The following is a 24,504-nucleotide window of genomic DNA, read 5'->3' as shown; positions in this document are numbered from 1 at the left end:
TGAAATGTGCTTGAATATTCTATAGTTATGTTGGTGTAAGTTGAGATACGGGGTAAGTTGGGCCACTCAATTTGGATATACATTTAATGATATAAAGATGAAGAAGCGTTACAATAATATTCGCGGTATTGTTGCTATATTCTAAAAAGGCGCGCAATCAAACGCGTTAGTGATATTAGGTAATAAAATTAAATGAATACAGTTTAAACGCATTTGCAGAAGATTTTATAAGTTAAAATGCATTTGCAGGGTGCAACGTTTATTAGTTAACAATACTGATTATTGTTCAACTAATACCAATTCTGCATGTATAAGAACTGTTTAAAGAGCACAATTTTATCTCGTGGTATTTACGTCCTGCTCAATATCAAATTCATTTGTTTATCCAAACCAACTATGTATTCCATCTTACCACGCCTGTTGCGAACCACAAGAATTAAACCTAACGACGCGTCGCTAAATAACTCATCTCTGTGCGTATTCGCATTTTCCGTCAAATAGTTAAATTTTTGAAATGATTTAGGCAACATGTGCATAAATGTCCTAGAACTCCACCCTTTTGTCCAACGTAAAATTTGATCTGCGCATGATATATTGCGTCCGAGTGCAATAACGCATGCACCGCCACACCCAATACGCATAAGCCTGTAAATACTTTTTTTTTTCTATATATAGGCTATAATAACCGTTACGATTTACTTATAGAGATCACAGGAATCTCCCCCAAAGTCGGCAGCGCAGCTGGTGGAACACATTTGACAATCACTGGAAAACATTTTGACCGCAGTACGAAAGTTCTCGTTGGCGGTGTACCATGTAAAATTACAAATAATTCAATAACTGCGACGTCATTGACCTGCGTCACTGGACCTTCACCGAACAGGAAACCTTACCGTTATTCAGGTCGACTGTGTTTACACTTTTTTGTTAGTTGGTGCACTGTGTTAGCACTGTGTTTTTAACATTTAAGTTATTAAATCTATGTGGTATGACGTCACGCCTCTGTAGCCCCTTTTTAATATCATCCAAGAATAAGCAGGGCGGGGGAAGATGGGACATCTTTTCATTCTATTTTCTCATCCGACGCCGTGGCATAGTGGTAAGCGCGCCTGCCTCTAACCCATAGGTAATGGGTTCAAGGCTCGTCGCTGCTACCATTGTGGGCGTATGTGTCCTTGGGCAAGACACTTAACGGCAATTGCTCCAACCCAGTGGGCACTAATGGGTTTTCTAAATTATTAGCCATACATACAAAAAAAAATAAGAAAATAATCACCCACAAAGTAACATATATGGTAACTCGTAAGCTGGCACGAGGTGTATCAACACCCTTGTTATATGTCGTTTTGTATTAACACCCGTGTTATATGTCGTTTTCCGGCCACGTGAGGATAAAGTAAGTTACAAACATACATACATTCTCGTCAAATTTGGTGGCAAACAAAGCACATTGAAAGAATTATAAAACCGTATCCCTAACCCCCATAGATCGTTGTTAATTGTTTAAAACACGATCAGAATATTTGAATAATATATATGTGCTAAAGGTGTTCGACTGTTTTTTGTTTAAAACGTTTCTTGTGTTATTAGGCTCACGTGGGATTTACATGAGATGGTGGAATGAAACAAGTGTAGGGTCAACCAGTGTCGGAACAATCTTTAGTTTACATGAAAATAAATCCGACTACCGAGGTCAACATATTATACAACAAGCGGGTTATCAGTGGAACTACGATGACGATTTTGCCGGTTTATTCGAAGGTATAGGCTGTGTAGACAATCCATTATAGTTGCCGAGCAGTAAAAATTTCTCGTAATGTTCCCACGGCTTAGTTATACAAGCTATATATTTTATCCTAAAGTTTGGGCGTTCGTGTTGAAAATTAACTTTAAAAGTGCGCGAAAACAAGCGCGGTCATAGCAAGTCGCCGTCTTGCATTATATTCATAATTTTATTACGTCATATTAGCGATATGTTGCTCTTTTAGTCATATACGTATCAAAGTCCATAGCTATGGACTTTGATACGTATGAGCTCGTATTTCAGACTGACTCTTGTAACACAATGCTAAAATTGAAATCGAAAGTATTCAGTCTTAATATGACGACTAATTTAACCAGAAATAAAGATTTTCGATGCATCTGAACTTGTCTAAAGTTATGACGTGATAGTCGCCACCATTTTGGATCTCAAAGCATAGCACTTTACCTTGCGGCTGTTTCTCGGCTGAATATTGCAAACCAACACTTCTGTGCTTAAAATGTCTTTGTATTCTATCACAAGATTTTACTGAACAATTCATGGATTAAAGAATAAAAAACAGAAAATATGAAGTACACCAACCAAAAATATATTAGGGCGTGTTTAAACTATAAAAATACAAGCAAAAATGTAAACCATTAACATATACTGGTGTATTTAACTTCAGTTTTACTTGCAAATTGCTCTGATTAAACCCTGCTATGATTTAAACTGCTGTGGTTCTCATGTTTAAGTGCACTTTTTTAATTACTATGAAAAAATTCTTCCTGCATAATTAGTTTTTTTGTTACCTTTCTCATCATTTCAACAGCTTCATTACATATTTTCCTCATGAAGATAATGGTTGTAACCAGAGTGTTTAGGCTAAGGACTCTGGTTGTAATAGTTTGTAGTCACTTTACACAACTATTTAAGCAAAATATTTGATAATGCTAAAACAGGACTAAAACATTTTCATGAATGCTAAAACAAGACTAAAACATTTTAACAAGTTTTGAGTATAATGATTTGAACTTTGTTGATAAAGCTTGTGTATGTTATTTCATAATACCAATACTAATTTTTACTAAACTTTTGTCGTACTTTAGGTATATTTGTTGCACCTCAGACAGATAATTACAAGTTTTACTTCAAGTCTGATGATGCAGGACAAGTTCATTTTCACTGTGGTGAGCTTTTGGAAAATGAGGTAAACAGTCAAGTTTTCACATTTTTGCACAAAATTATTTACAGTACAAATGGTTTAGTATTCACAAACCATGTGCTTTTCCTAATTTTTTTTGCACCCAAACATACTAGTGTAAAATAAACCTTAATTACATTGTTCAATATTAATATGAGCAACATTGTTGCAGACTTTTGCGATTGTATCCAGTAGATACCGCCCTTCATATTTTCATTCTCATCTGCAATCTGATTGGATATCAATGAAAAAGGGTAAGTGTTATAATGACTGTTGATTTTTGGCCACGTGAGCATAAAGTAAGTAAGTTACTTTAAATTGATACTCCATAACCAACAGCTATCCTCTCTAACCAATATATACCCCAACCCCCAATTTATTCACTATTGTTCGCTTTAAATTTTTAGAATTTCGATTTCTGGTATTTTGTAACCGCTGTAGTTCATTATATGAGTTTATTTATATAATATCATAATACTTTCATCGTGGTCTATTTATGAGCTTGATTCATTGTTACAAATGACAAACCTACAATAGAACTTGTAATTAGAGTGTTAACCTACAATAGTCATATACAATTAGGCTGTAGTTAAACATGGCCATATATTTAAAGGATCATTCTGCTTTGTAAATATTGAGATGTGGCTTTTTTGTAACCTAGTAGTTTAAATATACAATGGTTGTTTTTTGTTTGTTGCTAAGGATTTAACTTTAATAACCACTTCACAATATTATTACAAAAAAAATGTGAAATTAAACTGAATTGCTTATTGCTTATGTATAATGACTTTGGCAAAGTGTATTTCTTCGATTTATTTAAAAAAATATCATTTTCTATTACAGATACCCACATTGTTATATTAATTATGTAACTATTAACCTGCAAATCTTACTTTTATTAAAACTTAACTGAACCTATGCTGTAATACTCAATCAAAGATAGCTCAACTTTTTAATTGATGAACAGAAATTTCGTGTCAGATATTTTTATGCACTCCTGTTTTTGATTGATGGAGTTCCTTAGTGAATGAATAAATGAAACTGAACAACAGTGATTATAACATGAGTGTTGTGTTTCATACACCTTGTGTATAAAACAGAAAGACTCTTAACTGATGAACAGAAATTTCTGAAAAAAATCACTTTCTTTTTATGAGCATTTTTTACAATTTAATTTTTTTTACAGGTCAACAATGTTACTTTAAAGCTGCAGTAGTTGATTGGCATGGTCAAGGAAATATGTATATTGCTGCTCATAGACAAAAGACAACTTTAACAGCAAAACAATCAAATCAAGTTTTCAATGAGAAACAACGAATTGATTTTGAGGCTACCAAACAAGCTGAAAAACAGGTTTATGTTTCATTTATCATATCAATAATAAATAAGACTTCTTTGGTAAAAACTTAGTGTTTGCTTGGTGTATTGAAATAACTTTTTAACCGGGTTAACATTTTTAAAATTACAGAAAATTTCTTTTAATTCATGGAATGTTGAAAGTGGAGTTGAAGAGAAACAGACTGTTCGAGTTGTTTGTACTCAATCATGTTCAAATTCTCAATTTCGTTTGATTTATAATGGAATGAAAAGTACATTTTTCTCATACCAGGTATAGGCTTGTCAGTGCCACGTAATTGACAAAAAGAATATAAATTGTTAAATAACGGTGTTACATACATTATACATATTTCTATTTCCAGACTTTATATAAAGGGATTGGCCTGATTTCATACCAACATTACCCTATTTATGCCATTACTAAATTTGCACCTCAAACAAAATTATTTTTTTCCTTTTTTTCATAACTAGAAAATTTTGTTTAATAAAATAAGCTTCTACATTTAATGTACTAATTAACTGAGTTTTATTTATATATAAAAGTAAATGTATAATGCATATTATATCAAATGTTCTATTTATACATATTGTTTAGTTTCTGCTATTAAAAATAATTACGTTCAAAACTCTAATAAAAGGTTAACACATTCACAAAATATTACTACTAGTTAAAATTCAATATATAATTAACAGGTGTCTCGATCTGCCTTCGAGTCAGAATTAAGAAGTGTGGTTGGTATCAGCGGGCAAACAGTTAAAGTTACCAAGACAGATATTACGAATGGAAAAGAGTTTGTCATTACATTCAAAGGCAAGGGAGGTAAGTTCAACCAACTTAAGATTACTGTTCAATAGTAATGCAACAATTCTTTTATAAATTAGTTAAAAAATCAACTTCTAATAAATTTATAGAAATTAAAAAAATGTTACATTTATTCATCCAATTTTTTGGTTTCAAAACTTTATTTATTCATTGGATCCAAATTATTATCACATTGATGTATTGGAGATCCTGTCCTCGTTATTTTCATGATTGCACTACTGCCGCGATTCTCTATGACAGTAAAAAAGTATGCCATAAAAACATATGCAGCCTTTAAGTCTGTGGTATGATACAATAATGTATATGAATGTATAGGCGACTATCCTCCAATCACATATGAAGTACGAAGCAATGAGAACATGCAAGTCACAGTCAGCGAAACTGTGAAAGGAGTTCCAGATTTTAAGACGTTTTCAATTAAAATGGGTTCAAGGTAAGACTACATTGCCATTGTTTTTATTTCCTATGTACATGTGTTACCATTTTTGCTTTTTCTTATCAGAATTTCTCATCCAATTACGAACAATGCATCTGGTGAAGTGTTACAAACTGAACTTATGAAATTAGTATCCGCCCATTGTTCACCAACACTGCTACCTAGTGGTTCTAGTGTGGCTGCGTTGTTTAATTATGAAGACGGTGATATCACTGAGGGGTTAGCAGGGCAGATAAAAAGGGTAAACTGTAATAGTGACCTAACAATTTAAAAATTGTTATGTTTCTTAACCTTGGAATTCCATTGATTGTGTGTGTTTTTTAATAAGACACTAGGCATTCTCTTCTCAAATCCATTTTTTATTTATGCCTTTTCCCAATTGTCAGGCATATAGAAAAAATAACAATAACCCACAAAATTGTATCTCTGGTAACTCATAAACAGTAAAATCATCTGTAAAACAAGACATCTGTGGGGTTGTCACTGTGGGGTTGTCACTACCCCACTATGAGGCGCTAAATAAGTATCATTCATTCAATACATCAGTCACACATTTATACAAACTCTGCATTATGGATTTACGAAATGAACTTTTTTGTATGTCTATGTTGAAAGTGAATGCAGTAATAAGTAAACAAATTTACATTGCATAACAATGTTTCCATTAAATTTTACCATTCACATTTTATTGCTCTATATAATAGATGTGTTTAACCAATTTTAGGATGTTGTTCCATTTTGTGGTCGAGGTTCACTATTAAATCCATCATATATCTACAAATCTGGCACAACTGCGCACGTGTCTTGGGAAAAACATCGTGATTTCTCAATACTAACTTATCCAAAGGTAACTTTTTTAACAAAGCTGTTTGTTTTCACCAGTAGATAGTTTCAGAATTAATAGGAATATATACTAAATTTAATAAAATGTACCTGGTAGCTAGTCTACCTGGTAACTCATTAAAGCTGTAAGTTTAATCCATTTACATTCAAATTTTCAGATTTGCTTTGCTCATCGAGGTATCTTTAAACCAGAGATTGGAGTAACTGGCAGTTTCCAATATACAGATAATGAAGGAAGACCTAAGACACAGACTACTACCAAAAAACTATCGATATCAGTGACAATGAGTAAAACAACATGGACGTACTCTTGTTTTGATTTTTCAACGGTTAGTTTAGTTTTGTTTGTATGAATTCATAGTAAAGCATACAGTTCCATTGTTTAACCAATTTAGTTGGTGAATTAAAAATATATCGAATTAGTTTCTTACAATTTTTCCTTTTCCACATATCATAGCTAGGTTGTTTCATGATATTTTAATCTAATATAATAGTATATAAATTTGTATCTTGCATGTTACCTTACCACAATGATAACTTTCATACAGTGAAGACCTTAAAAATATGAAAATAATATAACTTTTTTGTCTTGGCATTTTTATTACGCATTCTTGATATTTTAACTCGCATAACTATTATTTTAGTTGCTACAAGTTCATTATCCGAGCTTGGTTTCTGCTTCAATTCGTGAAATATACCTGTATCAAGTTGAAAACTTTTACATTGATGCGTTATACATTGGAAAGAACAATATTCTACCAAATGGTGTTGGTAAGATTTACTTATTGTTTGGTTAATTGGATGACACCCTTAGATAGTTCTGATTGGTCAATGGTCTTAGGTGGTACTTTAACCTAATAAATTACACATTTCTTTGCATTTTTTAAGTTTTTGAAAAATATCAAAATTTTGATCTGGAACTGACTATTCTAATATTGTTGCTATTTCAAATGCTAAGTTTTTCAGTTTTGGTCCAACCTTCATTTTATGCAATGGTAAATGTATTAATGCTGGCACATATATTTATTCAGCTGCATCTGACCTACGTGTAGCACCTGCGTTGGCAACAGGGGAACCTATATCAAATATCGTTGTGCAGAAGATGGAACCACTACCTGTGTATGATGTAACAATTGAAACTTATAACTGTGGTCACATGGTTCCTTTGTTCATGGTATGATACCGTATTAATATACTTAATAATTGACAATAACTAAATATAACTCAGACTGGTTTTTACTATTGAAATATAAATAGCAGTGTAAACTGAATTTTTTACTGAACAAATTTGAGTAATAAGTTAATAAAATTAGCCAACATTCATTAAATCTCCTTTATCTTGAATATTAACCAGCAAATTGTTATTGCATACATAGTTTTATCTGCTGTTTGATTGATCTTTAAGTTAATAACATTTGCTTGGTTAATCAATACATTATTACTGCTTTAACCAAATACATAATGGTTAAACAGTTTCGGGCAGTTGTGTGCTGCCAGCCAAATGTATTTTTAAACTGTAGACCAGAAAATATCGGTTTCGAACTGACTGCTACCATTGTGGGCAATGTTGTCCTTGGTAACTTATAAGTTGTAAAATTGTTATACATACAAAACAAATCTAAAATATTATTTACCCCCAAATTTACATACGTAACTTATTAAGCGAGCACAAGGTGTGTAAAACAGAACACCATTGGAGTAAGATGTCAATTTCAACCACATGAGCATAAATGAGTTATATTCATTCATCATTCATTATGGTATTTACTATTTAGACTGTTTAAACAAATGTATTTGATTTACACACAGCTGGCATATTCCTCTCCAACATCACAAAGCTCCATAAAAGTTGAGAACAAATGGTCAAATGGAAATAATGGAAGTATATGTCGAGTGGTTGAGGCCACACCACCAATGCGTGGAACATTTGATTTAACGCATATTTCGGCTGATGGTTTCCAGGAAACTTTAAAAAGTAAACTAACTGTTCAAATGTCTGATTTAAAATAGGCTATAGAAATTATATGACACAAATTGATCACACAACATAAACTTTATTTATATCTACAAATGTTATAACAAATAGCATATATAATTATTTCAAAATTTTTAAGAAATATGGTTTGTATAATGTTTAATGAATGTTTAGTACCAACTGTAAAACATAAAAGTATGTAGAATTCTGGATATTTTTTCTTTTGTACATTTAATTAAATTGGTAATTGGCTTGAACACTTTTTTATTTTATCCTGTTAGACATTCAAGTGAACACAACAGTCCTTCACTTTCAAAATCTCTTGGAAAGTTTGCAAGGATTTGGAAAAGCCAAAGTTGAAAAAAGTGGAAGTTGCCATGAAATTGATTATACAATTGAATGGCTGACTAATGGCGGTTCTAAAACATTATTACAGGTATTTGACTTGAACTGCATTTTAACCACTTGCTAAGCACTAAGCATACAGTTAAGATGCTTTCCAAACAAGTAGTTAACAACCGAACCAAAACCCACTTTTGGTTTGTGTTTCAAGAGCAAGAAGATGCCCAAAACCATTTTTAAAATAAACTATTTAACTGCTGCACTTGAAAAAAGAGTTAGGTGTAAAATGTTACAGTTGCACAATTCGTAAGAAGTACATATTACAGTTGCATCCATATTTTTGGTCTCATGTGATAAACTGTAACAAAACATTTGAAAAAAGTTATATTAACGCATTTGATTTTTTGGTACAAATATAATGCAATGTATAGTTCTTAATAAAATGCTTCTTTTAGATAAACACCACAAACATATTGGGCGCACCTGACTTGGTTGGTTCTGTTCGGAAAATATCATATGGAGGAATATTTCACGCTCCAATACCGGGGGAAATGTTGCGATTACCTTATAAGGAGCCACAAGTAATTTAGCATCATCATTTTGTTTGTTTATTAATATTATAATAATAACTTAATAATAACAAGATTTAGAAATATTATAAACGAAAAGACAGGGTATAGCGACAAAATATTTTATAGGATAATATTAATATTATTGATATATTATAAGCTATTCAAAGATTTATAAAGAAATAAAAATACAATATATAACGTTGAGAGACTTAACATTCTCAGCAACACGCTTTATACAATTTTTCTTTTTTTACATTTTTAAATGTTTTTAGATAATCACCACGCATTATTCTAAATAAAAGTATGATTTGTAATTTACAGGTTGAAGTACTTGTAAACAACATCCCATCATTATGCACAGGGAACTGCGGGTTTATGTTTAGTGCAGACCACACTCCAATGGTTCAATCTTTTACTCCAAATACTGGTAAAAAAATAACTGGTTTAAAAAAAATTAAAATATTTGGACAAAATGTTATAAACTTTACCCAAAAACCCAAAACAACAGTTTATACAAAATGCGACCACTTTGCTTTTATTCAATTAAATGTCAGAAGATTAGTTTTGTTTTAAAACTGTTGTCTATTCGTCATTACAAATAGGCCTGAAACACTAGTCTTTTATAAATGGTAAGCATTCACCATTTTAACAATTTTTCTATGACTTCATTCGTTTATTTTTATCCGAAGTTGTAATAGTACCCTCCATAGTCTCTACGGTAAGGTGACATTTAATTCCACAGGGTCATCGGGTACCGTTGTAAGCATAAGTGGAAGCAAATTTGGAACACCTTCATCGGCAAATGTTACAGTTCAAATTGGAAATGCTGCTTGTGTTATTACAAGTCATACAGACACCCAACTTCAATGTCAGGTTGGCTGTTCTGTTTAAGCAACTTATTGGCTTCCTAATATGGTAACAAGTAATCAAAAGAAATCTGTGTTATTACTTGTGTTTCTAACTTCAAAGAATTTATTCTTTAATGACTATTCTTTCTTATTTCTGAACAACCATTGGACATTTAGTTTTTCCCCATTTATGTGGTAAAGTCTCACTTTAAACTGAGCATATATGATTGTTACTGTGTAACTAGTGTCATATATATCAGCCACACATAAAAAAAAGAAAAATTTCGCAAAGAGTAATCACCCACAAAGTAACATACTTGGTAACTCGTAAGCTGGCACAAGTGTATAAAACAAAACGCTGTGTTGAACGACTGTCGTTTACCGGCCACGCGAGGATAAAGTAAGAAATTATTTACTTACTATATTATAATACATCTTATCAAATTTTTTTAATGGTAACTTTAGATCTCCAATGGACCTGCTGGTAGTCACCACCTAAATGTTTTAGTTCATGGTCTTGGAAGAGCTGCAATTAACAAAAATATTTCCAATCAGTTTAATTTAACTGCGAATCTAATCAGCGTTTATCCTGACACTGGATTTACAAGCGGTATGTCGTCTGTTTTTATTGCAAACACTATCAATCACTTCTATAAAATTTTAAATCTGGTTAAAACATGTTTATTTTATGGAAAAGGAAAAAAGCATGGTCGCTATTTCTAGTATTGTTATGTTTTTTCAAGTTAATATATATTGGTCATGGTTGTGCACATGCCTTTCTTCTGAAAGATATGTGAGCAACGCAGCAAGCATTAAAAGCTACCATTATTGTGGTTTTATCAAGTACAGTTGCATAATTTTTTACATTTAAACAAATTTCCAATATAAATATTTTTTTATTTTTAACAGGTGGTGCTTTGCTTAACTTAACTGGCACAGGATTTATAGAAACATACAAAGTATATGTTGGTGCAAATGAATGTGTTGTGAATAAAACTGACAGGTTTGCTTCAAGACACATATTGTGTGTCATTCCACCTGGAACCGTTTCAACAGGTTGTTCAGTTTATATATTGTATACCTAATTTTGTATTGATTGTATAGTAGGGTGGGAAAGACTCTTTACCACATGTTATCCAAATATCCTGATCATGTTTTAAACAATTAACAGCGATCTATGAGATTCGTAAGATACAGTTTTATAATTCTTTGAATGTTCTTCGATTACTACCAAATGGGACGGGAAAATAGAATTGGAAGGTGTTCCATCATCCCCTATTCTACTATTATACTTTCATTTACATTTATTCTGTACTGTGATTGTAAACAACACCTATTACTGCAAAAACGTCTTTTTATTTATTTTAGTGTGTTTATTCTCTTAAAGTAGCACCTACCCTGACAAAGGTGACCTAAATAAAACATTGAAATGTTGTGTAAGTATATTATGATTTATCATGCGTGTAACAATCATGTTCAACTACAGTTGATGTGTCAGTAAAAGATATGAACGGAAATATTGTTACGACCCTACCATCTGCATTTACATATTCAAATGCAAATCTTCCGGTCTTAACTTTAATATCACCAACAACATCCACAGTTATAGGTATGTTTGTGTTTGTTTTTAAAAAAATGCTGTTTTTTTCAACCTTTTTTGTGAAAACTTTGATTCTTTAATTAATAATACAATGTTGCCACACACACACGAGGTAAAATTCATATTTTTTAATTTCTGTTTTAGACTAAAATTGATATTAATGTTAAACTGCATAGGTGGATCAACATTGAACATCACTGGTCGTAATCTCGGGTCAACCATCTCTGATGTTGTTATTACAATAGCTGGGAAAGTTTGTTCAATAACAACATGGACATCAACTTACATTCAGTGCAAACTTCCATCTCTACCACATGGTGTTCATCAAGTTAATGTTCTGGTTAAAGAAATTGGAATCGCAGATTTAAAGTAAACTTTTGCATAGATTTGATTAGTGTGTATAGTGTATGTTAGTTAGGGCTGCACAAGTGCACAATACACAATTTTAATACTTTTATATTTTTCATTCTGTTTTCTGTTTAATGACGCATCATACATCTATACGGATTAGGCGATTCCGCTCCATGGTTCGAGGAGGATTCGTGGTGTCTTTTCTGATTTTTAATTTTTGATTTTATAGCTCATATTTCAGCAAACCTACCATTTTAGTGTAAACAAACTGATATATATTATAAGATTGATGTTGTTCTATAAATGAAAAAAGATTCTGTACCCTAGACATTTCAGAATACTTAACTATTCTGTAATGTGCAATATGCATCCGTAATGTTGATTTAACAGTACATTCTTTTAACCAATAGATTTAAAAGATTTTGATCCTTAGCCTGCCCTATGTCAATTTATTTTTACTTTCTATTTTTTAATAATTTTAATTAATATAATCTTTGTTATCGAAATCTTAAAAAAATCGTTTTATATTATGTACAATGAATGCTTCTTAAATTATTACAAATACTTTTCACAGGCAAAATAATATATCTGGTATCAGCTATACGTTTGCAGTTGATCAGTTATCACCACAACATGGATCGATACATGGGGGTTCTATCATTACCATCTCTGGTCAAGGATTTGTGAACGACCCTACGCTAAATGTAAGTATGGAACATCAAATTTGCAACTTAAAACTGCTGTAGATTTTTTGATAAATATGACCCGCCAAGCTGCCATCTTTTACTTTTGTGGCTGGCTTTTGGCTTATTTACATCTATTTTAAAAACAGACTTTTTAAAAAACAATTTTTTTTAGATTCTATTGGGCAACCATTCTAAATGCAACGTACAAAGTGTTACAAGTAACATAATTCAATGCAAAATTGGTAGTCTTGCAAGAACACATTTTATAAATAATAACGGAATACACCCAGGTAAGTAACCTCATTTTTTTGTGGCCATGCATGTTCTTAGGTGCGAGGCTTAACATAAATTGACAGTCATACAGAAAATTGAATAAAAATTATTTTAGTTTATGGATCTGGTTTTGCATGGAATCCACAAGTTCTTCGTATAAATGTTGGAGATAAAGTTGTTTGGAAGTGGAACATACAGGGAACACCAAACAATGGTTGGGGTATTCGAGTGTTTTCAACTGCTGGACCTGATGGTGAAGAATATGATAATGTTGGCTTCAATTCTGGGCCAACAAAAACACAAAATGGTTAGAAATGGTTACACATGTTACTTTTATTGTTTTCACAATATATTTTCAGAGGTTGCAACCTTAATAGAAAGAATATTTAAATTCTAAATAAGGAATTTTTTTTAATAAAGTTGAGTTTTAATTTTTTTTCTGGTAGGACCAAACCAGATATGGCCTTGTAAAAAATGAATAACCACTAAACAAATTGACACTAGTATTGTATAAAATAAATAAATGTTAAAAACTGTTATTTCACATACTTTAACCTATGATTTTTGTGCAACAAGGATACTATGAATACAAGTTCGTGCAACCTGGTACTTATCATGCGTTCTCTGGATATATTAATGGCAACGATAATACTGTTTGGATGAGAGGAACAATTCATGTAACCGAGAAAATTCTGCACTTTCCTCTACACGTCAAGTTGAGAGGCATTTCTGCTCATGTTGGTGCAGCCAAAGGTAAATAAAATGTTATCAACCAAGTTTTTTTTTTTTTAATGGAGGTTAAATTTGTGGACAGTTCTTTGTGGTTTAGTTGAGAATTGATCAACCATTTGTCTGCTTAAGTGGCTACGTATACCTGAAATTTAGACTAGAGCTTTATATTTTTGTAACACCATAGTTTCACCTGTTATCTGGTTGTTCTGCATGTTTTTTAGGTTTCAATTTTTTTTTACAATTAGAACATTTTATTGATAAGATTGGTGTGTACTTTGTCATATAATTGTCAATATAACATTTCCAGCACATCGTCAAAAGCGGGCAACATCTTGTACTGCATTGAATAAAGTACCTGGTTGTGTACCTAGTGGTACAACAGTGGATAACAGTTTAATATTTGTATCTGGTGAAGCTTGTTACACACCAACAGTACTTTCCACTTCCCCTCAATCTGGTACAATAGATACAGTTGTTACAATAACAGGTACCTGTTATGTTTTGACCTTGTTTTTAAATGCAGGTTTTATATTAATGCTTTGTTTGATTCATCATTGGTATTATTTATTGAGTGAATATCATTTTTTAGTGGGTGTGTGTTGGGTAAGACAATTAACCACAATTGTTTAAACACACTAGTCTTTAATAGTCCGCCAAATTGACAAAAGAGAAAATCTAAAACTTTTATAAAGCCACCAAGCATGGTGTGCAGTATAACGTATGTTTTGTAACTGTTGTAGCCAAACCAAGAACAAATAAGTAGAATATAAAATTTTGTATTTATTAAAGGAAGTGGCTTTGCACAAAATGAGTGCGCTAATTCTGTAATGATTGGTAACTACCCATGTGAAGTGTTGACATCTAGCTCAACTGAAATACGGTGTTCTCCAAAACCAACAAATATGACACTGATTGGAACATTGTATCAAGTATGTTTATTTAGGGTTATTCAGTATTAAGAGACTTTGACTTACGGTCTTGTGTCTTTTAAATGCTGCTTTGCAGTAAACAAAATAACATACATAAATGCAATAAAGCAAATATCAATAACAAACATAAACTAAATAAAGCAAATCTTTTTCTGATGGAACAGGGGGTTATGCAAGTTGTGTATCTCGAAACAAAAGTCACAAACCATAAACGATTAAAATTGTTGCTTAAAACTTCTGTGAGGCATTTATAATAAAATGACCTATTTTTTATGGGATATACACAAAAAGTGATAATTTTATGCATTCAGTATGCCTCACTAAACAATTGTTGTAACTTCTAAAGCATTTGTTTATTTTCTCGTTTTTTTTATACAAAGAAGCCTAACATTTCAATATTTACTTTCTTTTTACTTTATATTAAACAAATTTAAATAAAATAAAATTAAAACTATTAATAAACAGGTGAAAGTAACTGTGAACAACCTTGGTGAAGCATCAGTTGATGATAAACATAGATTTGCGTTGGTTCCAAATATTAAATCTGTTGTACCTGTAAGTGGATCTATGCAAGGTGGAACAAAGTTAACGGTAACAGGTAAGTTGAACTTATAGAACGAATAAAGTGTGGATTCTGTTAGTGCGTTTGCTGACACCTCTGGGCATAGGTTCTAGTATTATGTTGCAATTGTCTTCGTGTACTGCTTCTTGACCCAAGTCATGGGTAAAAAGGTCAACTTGTTTTTCAAGCTTCATATACATTAATATTAGAAAGAGATTGTTCTTTCTACAAAATGGTATTACACCAATAAGTGTGTTTAAGTATGTCAAGACAGTTTAAGAGATACATCTTAAAATTTAAATCATATTATCCACATAAGAAACACTTACTTTTTCACAATATTTAAAATACATATATAACCAAGTCATCCACATTTTTTCTGGATGCACCATTTTTTAAAACATTTTTTTTCATTTTAGGGTTTGGTTTTTACGCACTTACTCCGCTGAACCGAGTATCTATATCTGGCACACCATGCATGGTGCAACAATCCACTTCCCATCAATTAACATGTGTCACATCAGCAGTTAACCAAGAAACTTCAGCTAATGTCACATTTTCCAGGTAGATTGCTAGAATATAGAAAATGAAAGTTATTTAAGTATAATAATAATAATAATTGTAACTTTATTTGTCTCTTGGATTACAATAGCGAAGATTTATAGTAAAAAGACAGGATATACCAGCAAAACAATGGTTGTTAAAACAATTTGAATGAAATGTTATATATAATAATTTTTCTCTGCCTTTTTTATTTAAAGAAACTTTTTTATATGACTATTGTTAATCAGTGAGAGTTTTGCTGTACATCTATGATTATTCATGGCAAATGAGTACATTATTTCAAAAAAACTGTTTTAGCCAAGCATTTATTTTTAATCATAAAACTTTTTCATAAATAAAATGTTTCTCTAATTAAGATAATACAATGTTATTTCCATTAGATCACCATACATATCAACATGCACTGGATCGTGTTTATTTTCTTATCTTGCTTCCATGACACCAACTGTCACCTCAATCACTCCTAATACAGTCAATCAAAGTGACACAACAATTACAATTGTTGGAAGTGATTTTAGTAATGATAAATCCACTGTGTCGGTTACTGTTGGTAAACTGTTTTTTACTTTGTGTTTATTTAGAATGAATGAAACCATAAAGCACATGAGTTGGTAGTATTAACAATATAAATGATTTGATCAGACAAGCAGTAGCCATGCAAATAACAAATTGCTACATTGTCGTTTTGTCATTTTTAACTGCGCCAAATAAGTGTTACAATACAATAATAATTCCAGAAAACAATCATTTTAATTTTTCTCAGTTAGCATTAAAAAAATGTTTATTAACTTTAATAAGCCTACAACAAACGACCATTCTATATTTTGTGTAACTTTGTAATTTTTTGTCTCGTTAATATCTTAATGATCATTTAAATACTAATGAGACAATAATATTTCTATTCATTGTATTTCACTTTCTGCTGTGGTAATCAATATATCTTGTTTATCGTTAATACTTACCAGGCTCACGCCAATGTAATGTTACAACATCAACAAGTTCATCGGTTAAATGTACGCTCGATTTCTTACCCCTTGGTGCACACACAGTTAAACTCACTGTTAATACAAAAGGATACGCAGCATTTAATCCAACGTCTCTGAATCTGATTACAAGGTAAAAATTACTCATTTTTGAATTTCCCTTGTATTAAAAACGTTTTTTGGGGTATTCATTTATCATCAGTATTAAAGGCTGCTACACATACTGGTGTCTGGACCCCATCCTAATTAATTTATAGCAGATAACTGAGCAAGTTAAAAGATAGGACTATAGTCAGAAGGGGTTTGGGTCAAGGAAATTTCTGTTTTGAATTGTTTATTCGTGCAGTTTGAACAAGGATGAAACCATTTAGATATAGAAATAATCAAACAAGGAAATATGTATTGTGAATAAACCTGCTATTGTAAAATTGAGGCAATTGCCCTAAAATGTTCACTAAATTTTCGCTTTTTGCAGTGTACCACGTGCAAGTATTACACCAGTAAGTGGCAGCATTGAAGGAGGGAATGAATTAATGTTTAATGGAAATGGGTTCTTGGTCCAAGGACTTACTGTTACCATGGATGGGAAAGCTTGCCCAATCAAACAACCAATCATGAATCATCAAGTAATTTCTTTTCCATGTTTTTCACAATACTGCTCTTTGGTGTATAATGTCTCATTATGCATTTGTCTAAATTGCCAGACATACGGACAATGGCAATAGCTTGTAGGCGAACATAAGGTGTATTAAACAGAACACTCAAGTTAGAACGACTGTTGCCCAAAGGATAAATAAGTTTTCATTTATTTTGTGATTTGTATGTTGGCAATTAAAAGAATAATGCAATTCTTACTAACATTTTTTACATAATTTTTATTTCAACTTGTTTTAAAGTCTGTTGTTTCTGGTTAAAGTATTTTGAGTTTATTATGTTATTTAAAATTAATAAAACTTTTATTTAATGTTTAGTTTTCGTGTGTTGCACCAAGAGTCGGAACAACTAAAGAGGTGAATGTGGTGATAAGTCCCTCTGGCTTTCCAGTATTAAAATACACATACAATGCTGAACTAACAGCACTTGCTACCTCCATTCAACCTTCCGAAGGTACACTACACATATATGAATCATTGCTTGGTGCAGAAACAATTAATTTTTTTGTCAGTTTTAATATAACACTACAGCCTATATGTATGACACAATTGTGTTTCTTTTTATATGTTTTGGTTTAAATGTTGTTGGTTCAATTTCCAATACTGATGATCGTTGTATGGATTAATGTTCAACAGAAATATATAGCAATATTTAGTGATGCTAGTCTGATATCTCTATATTTTACATAAAATGTTAACAATCCTGCATTGAATATAAACTTTATGTTTCAGGTGTGCCTGGTGAGATGGTAACAATTACAGGTACAAGGTTAAATAACACAAATATATCTGTGTTTATTGGAGATTCCATCTGTGTTACTACATTTCAAAATTTTACTCATGTAAGAAAATGTTTTAGTTTTAATACTAATTTATTTTTTTAACATTGGTGTTCAATTGTTTATCATTCATATGGAATGTCTTAAAACACTTCATGCCTGTTTGTAAGTTACCAAATATGAAACTTTGTATATTCTAGTTTTTCTGGATGATTGCCCATTTGAACAATCCATTAGTAACCACTGGTGTAAGACAATTATTTCTAATTGTTTTGCTCAAGTCCACAAACTAAAAGTGAAGCACTAAGATTTAAACCAAGTATTCTAGTATTACTAAATAAACACCCCGGGCACTAAACTGAACAAATTTATCCAAGCATTTGTGTCTCACTTTTTATTAAACCTTTAGATTCAATGCACTGTGCCTTCGCATAGAGGAGGAACTTTCCCGGTCAAATTATTGGACAGCGTTACTGGCTTTGCTACTTCAAATCTTATGTTCACAGTCAGTTTAAACATAACTTCAGTTACACCAATGTCAGGTAGTGAATTTAATTTTATACTGCAGTGTGTGGTTAGTCCAAGATCTGGTCATGTAGAGATTCAATTCTAAGTCAACCCCAACAAAATATTAAAGAGATAATATTAGTGCACAGCTTCTAACCTCTAACCTAGGTTGTGTGTGTAGAATCACCCTGGTGGTTTGTATTAGTTTTTTAATGGGGTCGCACTTTACATAATTTTTTGTCATAATAATTACAACTCTGGTAATAACTCTTTTTAATTGTTACTGATGTGTCACAACACAAAATAAAGAGAAACATTTTTTTTAATCTGTTGCATCAAAAAAAGTTTGAACACCACTGCTTTAACCAGTAGTCTTTCCTGGAAGATTTTTGTTGTTTGATTTTTTGTTGGTACTTTTAGATCACATTTAAGTACTTTTACCAAAACACAAACTTTAGTTTTTGTTGGTATGCCTCTTTAAGTAATTATTGTATAATTTTGGGTTGTAAAATAGCAGTCCTGTGTTAAAACATTGAATATTTTCCTAAGGTGGATATGCTGGTGGTGTGAAACTTGCTCTAACTGGTTTGGGCTTTGACGAAACAATGCAGATTAAAGTTTGTGATAATATGTGTCATCTTAATGCATCAGCTGTCACAAGAACTAATGTTGAATGCATCCTTGAAACAGGTATCATAACATTTTTCTGTGTAATAGATTTGTAGAAAATATTTTAAATGATTTATAAAGCTGTTACAAAGTATCTCTTTTTGTAAAGTTGATCTTATGCAGTTATTTGCAACCCACTGTCTGTTTAAAAGATATGTGGCCCAATTAAAATGGTGGGAATTTAGTGTCGCATCAAAAATGGAAATTAAAAATTCCTTAGTTAAAATCTTAACCGTTAACCTTTCTTCATTAATTGTTAAACATTTGCATACATTTTGACCTAACTTTAATTTATCCTATGATGTTTTCTTTATATCATATTATTTTTACAGAGCCTATAAGTTCTGAGTTAACAGTGATTGCATCAGTGCTTCATAGCTCAACTTTTTTTGGTGGAAGTAAAAAACTTACAATTATATCTGTGGATGACTCTTATGATAAAAATGGTTATTTTCCACTCGGTCAGATTGTTCTTAACAACACGGCACTCAGTAAGTTGAAATATAAATCAACTCAAAATACATTTGTAATATAAGAAACAAAAGATCTTGTTACCAAATTATTTAATTTTAATATTAGATTATGTCTGGTAGTAGCAGAAGTAATTGGAAATGTTTATTCTTTACTTGTTTTTATTATTTCTGCAATAAACTATATTACTTGAAAGAAAGAAATTCAAATTCTGAGTCTAAAACATCTAAAATGTAGGCTAAATTGTTAGTTTTTCTGCTCATCTGCTCTTTACACTTATTTTTTGCCAGGTAGACCAGATAATCAATGGAATTTGTATCACTGTAATATAGGGTGCAATTAGTTTTTTAGAGGTTTTACACCTCTTCAATTATGCCTCTTTTTTAAGTTGTAGACTCATATTTTTAGCTTAAGTTTGTTATAACATTTTGTTATTTTGCCATTGCCTCTGCTGTTTACATCTATATTAATGCTTTGATCTCAATTAAAAAATCTTTTGTTATTATTTTTTTCAGATGAAAACACCAAAGATATCATTACATACAAGGGAGTAACAAACAATGCATTGAAACATCCTTCTTCATATGTTAGCATTTACGGAGTAAAAAGAAACGACTTGAGGCAATATGTTTCAATTTGGAGACCAGTTGCACCTAAAGGTAATTGGTATTACGCATATAAATTATGTTTAAATGTTAGGGATTGCGTGACACAATTATTTAAACTCATTTTTTTACAAACTGTACAGCATAACACCTTTTATTTTTTTATGATATATATATCTTGTATTAACGACTGTTATTGCCCCGGCTCATGAGAGTAAATAGGTTCCTCTATTCATTCAATTTGGAGACCTGAATACTTTCTAGTTTAAATTATATATTACTTATTTCATTCAGGTTACGCTTGTTTGGGTGATATTTTAAAGTTTGGAAGTACCTTAACACCACCTAATCTTGATGTCGTACTTTGTCCTCATATGAGCTTGGTTGTGGAATCCACACTGGGGGAAAAAATGTGGGCAGAAGGTTCTCGGAGTAATTTGTTTGAAGCTTGGAGAATTCATGGCAGTCGACACAATGTTTTCACTACTAAATCCAACCCAAAAACTGGGTTAAAAGTTTATAGACTCAAAAGTAAGCTTATACTAATTGTATTTTTGTTATAAAAAGTGATAAATGTTACTTTAGACTTTTAATTGTCACAGCAACATGCATTATAATAACGATTAGGGGTGTGTGTGTGTTTGTATCTGAAGCAAGTCCAGTGCCATGGTACAGTTAGTTCGGCGCTGGTAATGGATTCAAGACCTTTTCCAAATATCTACCTTGGTGGTTGGCAATTTATAATGATCATAAAATTATTAAATCTATAAATTGACCTTTTTGCTTATTTCTTGCCAATTTTTAAGCATAACAGTGACAACTGCATAAACAAAAATCAAAAGTAAAGTTGTTGCACACACTGTATTTTGTGTTAAAAATGTTAATTAACAAAAGTATATTTTTAGATAACCTTGAAAAGACATCATTTGAAGTTGACAAAAGTTGCCCGGTCACTGTGACAGTGGGTGACACAAGTAGTGTTGCTACGAGCAATTTCACGTATACTGCATCTCAAACACCAAAAGTTGAATCTGTAACTCCAGTGAGAGGTGGAACTGGTGGTGGTGTAAATATTACTATTGTGGGAACTGGTTTTACTACAGACAAATCCTCGGTATGACATTGCTTTGTTATTAATATGTTTCTGTAACAAACTATTGCTGCTTTAATTCAATGTGATTTTCATTATATTGAAGATTGTGAATTTAATAAATATTCTTCATATTCTGATGATAAAAAAATATGTATAAAGGTAGCACAACTGCCTCTAGCCTAGAGAATATAGGTTAGTGACTGTTAGCAACTATCATTGTGCACATATATATTCAAGACACTTCAATGAGTTGTTTATACTTGCAGTCCCACATTAAAAAAAGGGAAAAGGGAAAAAAGTAAATAATCCCATAAAATTACATACAATTGTGTGAAACAGAACACCCATGTTATAACTATATTGCCAGACACCTAGTTAAATCACCTAACATTTATTCATTACTTTGTTTTCAATACATCTTCCATACCCAGGTAAAAGTGTCAATAGCTGGTGTTGTTTGCACCGTTCTACACTCAACAGAGACCAACATCGTTTGTCAAACTGAACCAAGTTCAAAATCAACTTCTGCATTCGTTGAAGTTAGCATTGTTGGCAAGGGACTTGCCATTAATAAGAATGCTCAGTTTCAATATGTTGGTGAGTAAAAAAACCCTTAGTGTTCAATAGCATCTTGAACTACGGCCCCATAATATGTCAACTTATTTGTAACATATTTTGCATAATACATTTATTACTCTGCTTCCAATGAGAATGATTGAATGAACTTGCTTTATCCTCGTGTGGCCGTAAAACGACAGTCATTATAACACAGGTGTTCATACACTTTGTGCCAGCTTAGGAGTTACCATGTATGTTATTTAATGGTACATAAGTAACGGTGCATAAGGTGCTTCATGTTTTTTGTGTGTTGTTTGCCAAATAAGTAAACCGCAATTAATTCTATAGAAGTATTCTTTTTATTTACCTTCAATTTTAAGTATTAAATGTAATTTGGAGAAAAAAAGATGATTGATAAGTTTTAAGCAGCCTGTAAATTGTGTTTACTTATATTCACAAGACACCACCACAATCTGCTTACTACACAATTTAATATTTACTGGTTTTGATAATAGATTTGTGGTCATCAATATACACATGGGGTGGTCTATCTCCACCAACCACTGGTGACTTGGTTGTTGTGAAAAAAGGACAAACCGTGGTTCTTGATGTGAATACTCCTGTATTGAAACTTCTCCTCATACAAGGCGGAAAACTGATATTTGATGAAAAGAATATTGAGTTACAAGCAGAGTACATACTGATTACTGATGGAGGAGTGCTACAGGTTTATTGAAATGTCATTTGTTACCCAATGAGAATGTTTTTATGGCACTACGCTTGCATTTGTTTATACATTGCACATATATATAGGTACAATCACATCCAAAACACTACTGTAGTGAATGGTTAGACACTAGTTTGTATTTTTAAGATCTGCCTATCTCTGAATAAGTCACATACTTTATACCTCGCCTAAAGGTATGAGGAATGTGAATCCAACACACATTATTGTGTAGCAGGACATTCCTATGTTAACTTTGACTTGCTCTGTTATCCACGATATATAAGTAGTTGACAACACTTAAATTTAAATCATTTAGACAGTATTTCAATAATAACACGATTCATAGCACTAATATGAATAAATGTGCGTTTTTGTTGCAAACACATGTCAGACAAATATTTTATTAAAATAGTTCATCTAGAAAATTGTTAATACATCAAAAAGTATTTTTTAACAGATTGGCACAGAAGAAAAGGCTTTTGAACATAAAGCAATCATTACATTGCATGGACATCTTAGAGCAAAAGAATTACCCATATATGGAGCAAAGGTACGTAACCTTAACATGGATATCTTTGAAATTGTCTAAAATTATCTTTAATATAGAAAAATAGTAATTTTAACACAAGGTACTTGGTAAGCCACCATTTGATGTGAAGTATGAAACATTTGTTATACCATTGGGTTGTCCCTAAATGTGGTTAAAAATATAATCAGAGCACTTTTTAAAATTGTTAATATGACAAGAGGTGCTTTTTTCTTCTCAAAAGGTGTTAGGTGTGCGTAACGGCACATTAGATTTGCATGGAAAACATATTCCAATAACATGGACTCATTTGTCACAAACAAGTTCTGTTGGTTCAACAACCTTGAATTTGAATGATGCAGTCACTTGGAACGTAGGAGATACCATTGTTGTTGCTACTACAGGTATGTGGGGTTGCATTTTAAAGTATTAGATGTATAACCTTGATTCTGCCACCATAGTTGGCTGGTGTGGCCCTGAGCTTGCCACTTAATGATAAATGCTGGAATGAATGTAACTTACTTTATCCTCGCCTGGCCGGAAAATGACAGTGGTTATAATACGACTGTTTTGTTTCATACACCTCGTGCCAACTACGAGTTACCATGTATGTTACTTTGTGGGTGAATCAAAATGTCACCCTTCAAGCATAGAAGAGAGTATGGTGCACACACATGTTGCGCAATAGCTGATCTGTGTTTTGAATCCAAGTTGTCACTGTGGAAAGCTAAATAAGTGATCATTATGAACAAGATTGATGAAAATAATTACAAAAATAATAAATATTATTATTTTTGCTCCAGGACATCGCCACAGTCAGAAAGAAACAGAAACATTCAAAATCACAAATATATCAGCGAATAAAAAAGTTCTGACAGTTGAACCACCATTAAAGTATGAACATATTGCTGTAACACAAACATTTGGAGGTATGTTTATGAATTGTATATTAGGAAATAACATTGAATAAAGACATTTTTTGCTACCCAAACATTATGTATAAGAAATTGTATACAAGAAAGTAACATTAAACATAAGCCATTTTTTGCTACCTAAAAGTGTGATTAGTGTATGTATTAGTGTATATGACAGTTGTATTGATTTTAAACTTGGT

General features: G+C 31.8%; 1 protein-coding gene across 5 annotated transcripts in view; it reads left to right on the top strand.

Moving 5' to 3' along the window:
* Positions 1–24,504, top strand: part of LOC149729602 (fibrocystin-L-like) — a 49,591-nt gene that overhangs the window by 2,545 nt on the left and 22,542 nt on the right. For all 5 annotated transcript variants that reach the window (XM_089886879.1, XM_089886877.1, XM_089886876.1 and 2 more), the window contains exons 7-52: positions 706–903; positions 1,591–1,761; positions 2,851–2,951; positions 3,118–3,199; positions 4,132–4,298; positions 4,414–4,554; positions 4,977–5,103; positions 5,422–5,539; positions 5,609–5,783; positions 6,267–6,389; positions 6,544–6,714; positions 7,030–7,156; positions 7,417–7,559; positions 8,195–8,360; positions 8,642–8,796; positions 9,158–9,283; positions 9,596–9,701; positions 10,017–10,147; positions 10,588–10,732; positions 11,032–11,178; positions 11,609–11,731; positions 11,899–12,091; positions 12,648–12,777; positions 12,932–13,049; positions 13,148–13,339; positions 13,609–13,785; positions 14,072–14,251; positions 14,554–14,693; positions 15,159–15,291; positions 15,675–15,819; positions 16,200–16,369; positions 16,785–16,935; positions 17,278–17,428; positions 17,774–17,909; positions 18,188–18,297; positions 18,644–18,776; positions 19,291–19,431; positions 19,743–19,901; positions 20,397–20,540; positions 20,781–21,017; positions 21,392–21,600; positions 22,011–22,176; positions 22,653–22,864; positions 23,322–23,414; positions 23,635–23,794; positions 24,194–24,319. In XM_089886879.1, coding sequence (XP_089743005.1) covers positions 706–903; positions 1,591–1,761; positions 2,851–2,951; positions 3,118–3,199; positions 4,132–4,298; positions 4,414–4,554; positions 4,977–5,103; positions 5,422–5,539; positions 5,609–5,783; positions 6,267–6,389; positions 6,544–6,714; positions 7,030–7,156; positions 7,417–7,559; positions 8,195–8,360; positions 8,642–8,796; positions 9,158–9,283; positions 9,596–9,701; positions 10,017–10,147; positions 10,588–10,732; positions 11,032–11,178; positions 11,609–11,731; positions 11,899–12,091; positions 12,648–12,777; positions 12,932–13,049; positions 13,148–13,339; positions 13,609–13,785; positions 14,072–14,251; positions 14,554–14,693; positions 15,159–15,291; positions 15,675–15,819; positions 16,200–16,369; positions 16,785–16,935; positions 17,278–17,428; positions 17,774–17,909; positions 18,188–18,297; positions 18,644–18,776; positions 19,291–19,431; positions 19,743–19,901; positions 20,397–20,540; positions 20,781–21,017; positions 21,392–21,600; positions 22,011–22,176; positions 22,653–22,864; positions 23,322–23,414; positions 23,635–23,794; positions 24,194–24,319 — 6,849 coding nt within the window. The remainder of the gene's footprint in view (positions 1–705; positions 904–1,590; positions 1,762–2,850; positions 2,952–3,117; positions 3,200–4,131; positions 4,299–4,413; positions 4,555–4,976; positions 5,104–5,421; positions 5,540–5,608; positions 5,784–6,266; positions 6,390–6,543; positions 6,715–7,029; positions 7,157–7,416; positions 7,560–8,194; positions 8,361–8,641; positions 8,797–9,157; positions 9,284–9,595; positions 9,702–10,016; positions 10,148–10,587; positions 10,733–11,031; positions 11,179–11,608; positions 11,732–11,898; positions 12,092–12,647; positions 12,778–12,931; positions 13,050–13,147; positions 13,340–13,608; positions 13,786–14,071; positions 14,252–14,553; positions 14,694–15,158; positions 15,292–15,674; positions 15,820–16,199; positions 16,370–16,784; positions 16,936–17,277; positions 17,429–17,773; positions 17,910–18,187; positions 18,298–18,643; positions 18,777–19,290; positions 19,432–19,742; positions 19,902–20,396; positions 20,541–20,780; positions 21,018–21,391; positions 21,601–22,010; positions 22,177–22,652; positions 22,865–23,321; positions 23,415–23,634; positions 23,795–24,193; positions 24,320–24,504) is intronic.

The sequence above is a fragment of the Ciona robusta genome, chromosome 10 (assembly GCF_009617815.1).
Source record: "Ciona robusta chromosome 10, ASM961781v2".
Taxonomy (NCBI): domain Eukaryota; kingdom Metazoa; phylum Chordata; class Ascidiacea; order Phlebobranchia; family Cionidae; genus Ciona; species Ciona robusta.
Note: the sequence above shows the minus strand (reverse complement) of the source record. Positions and strands in the feature narration are given on the sequence as shown.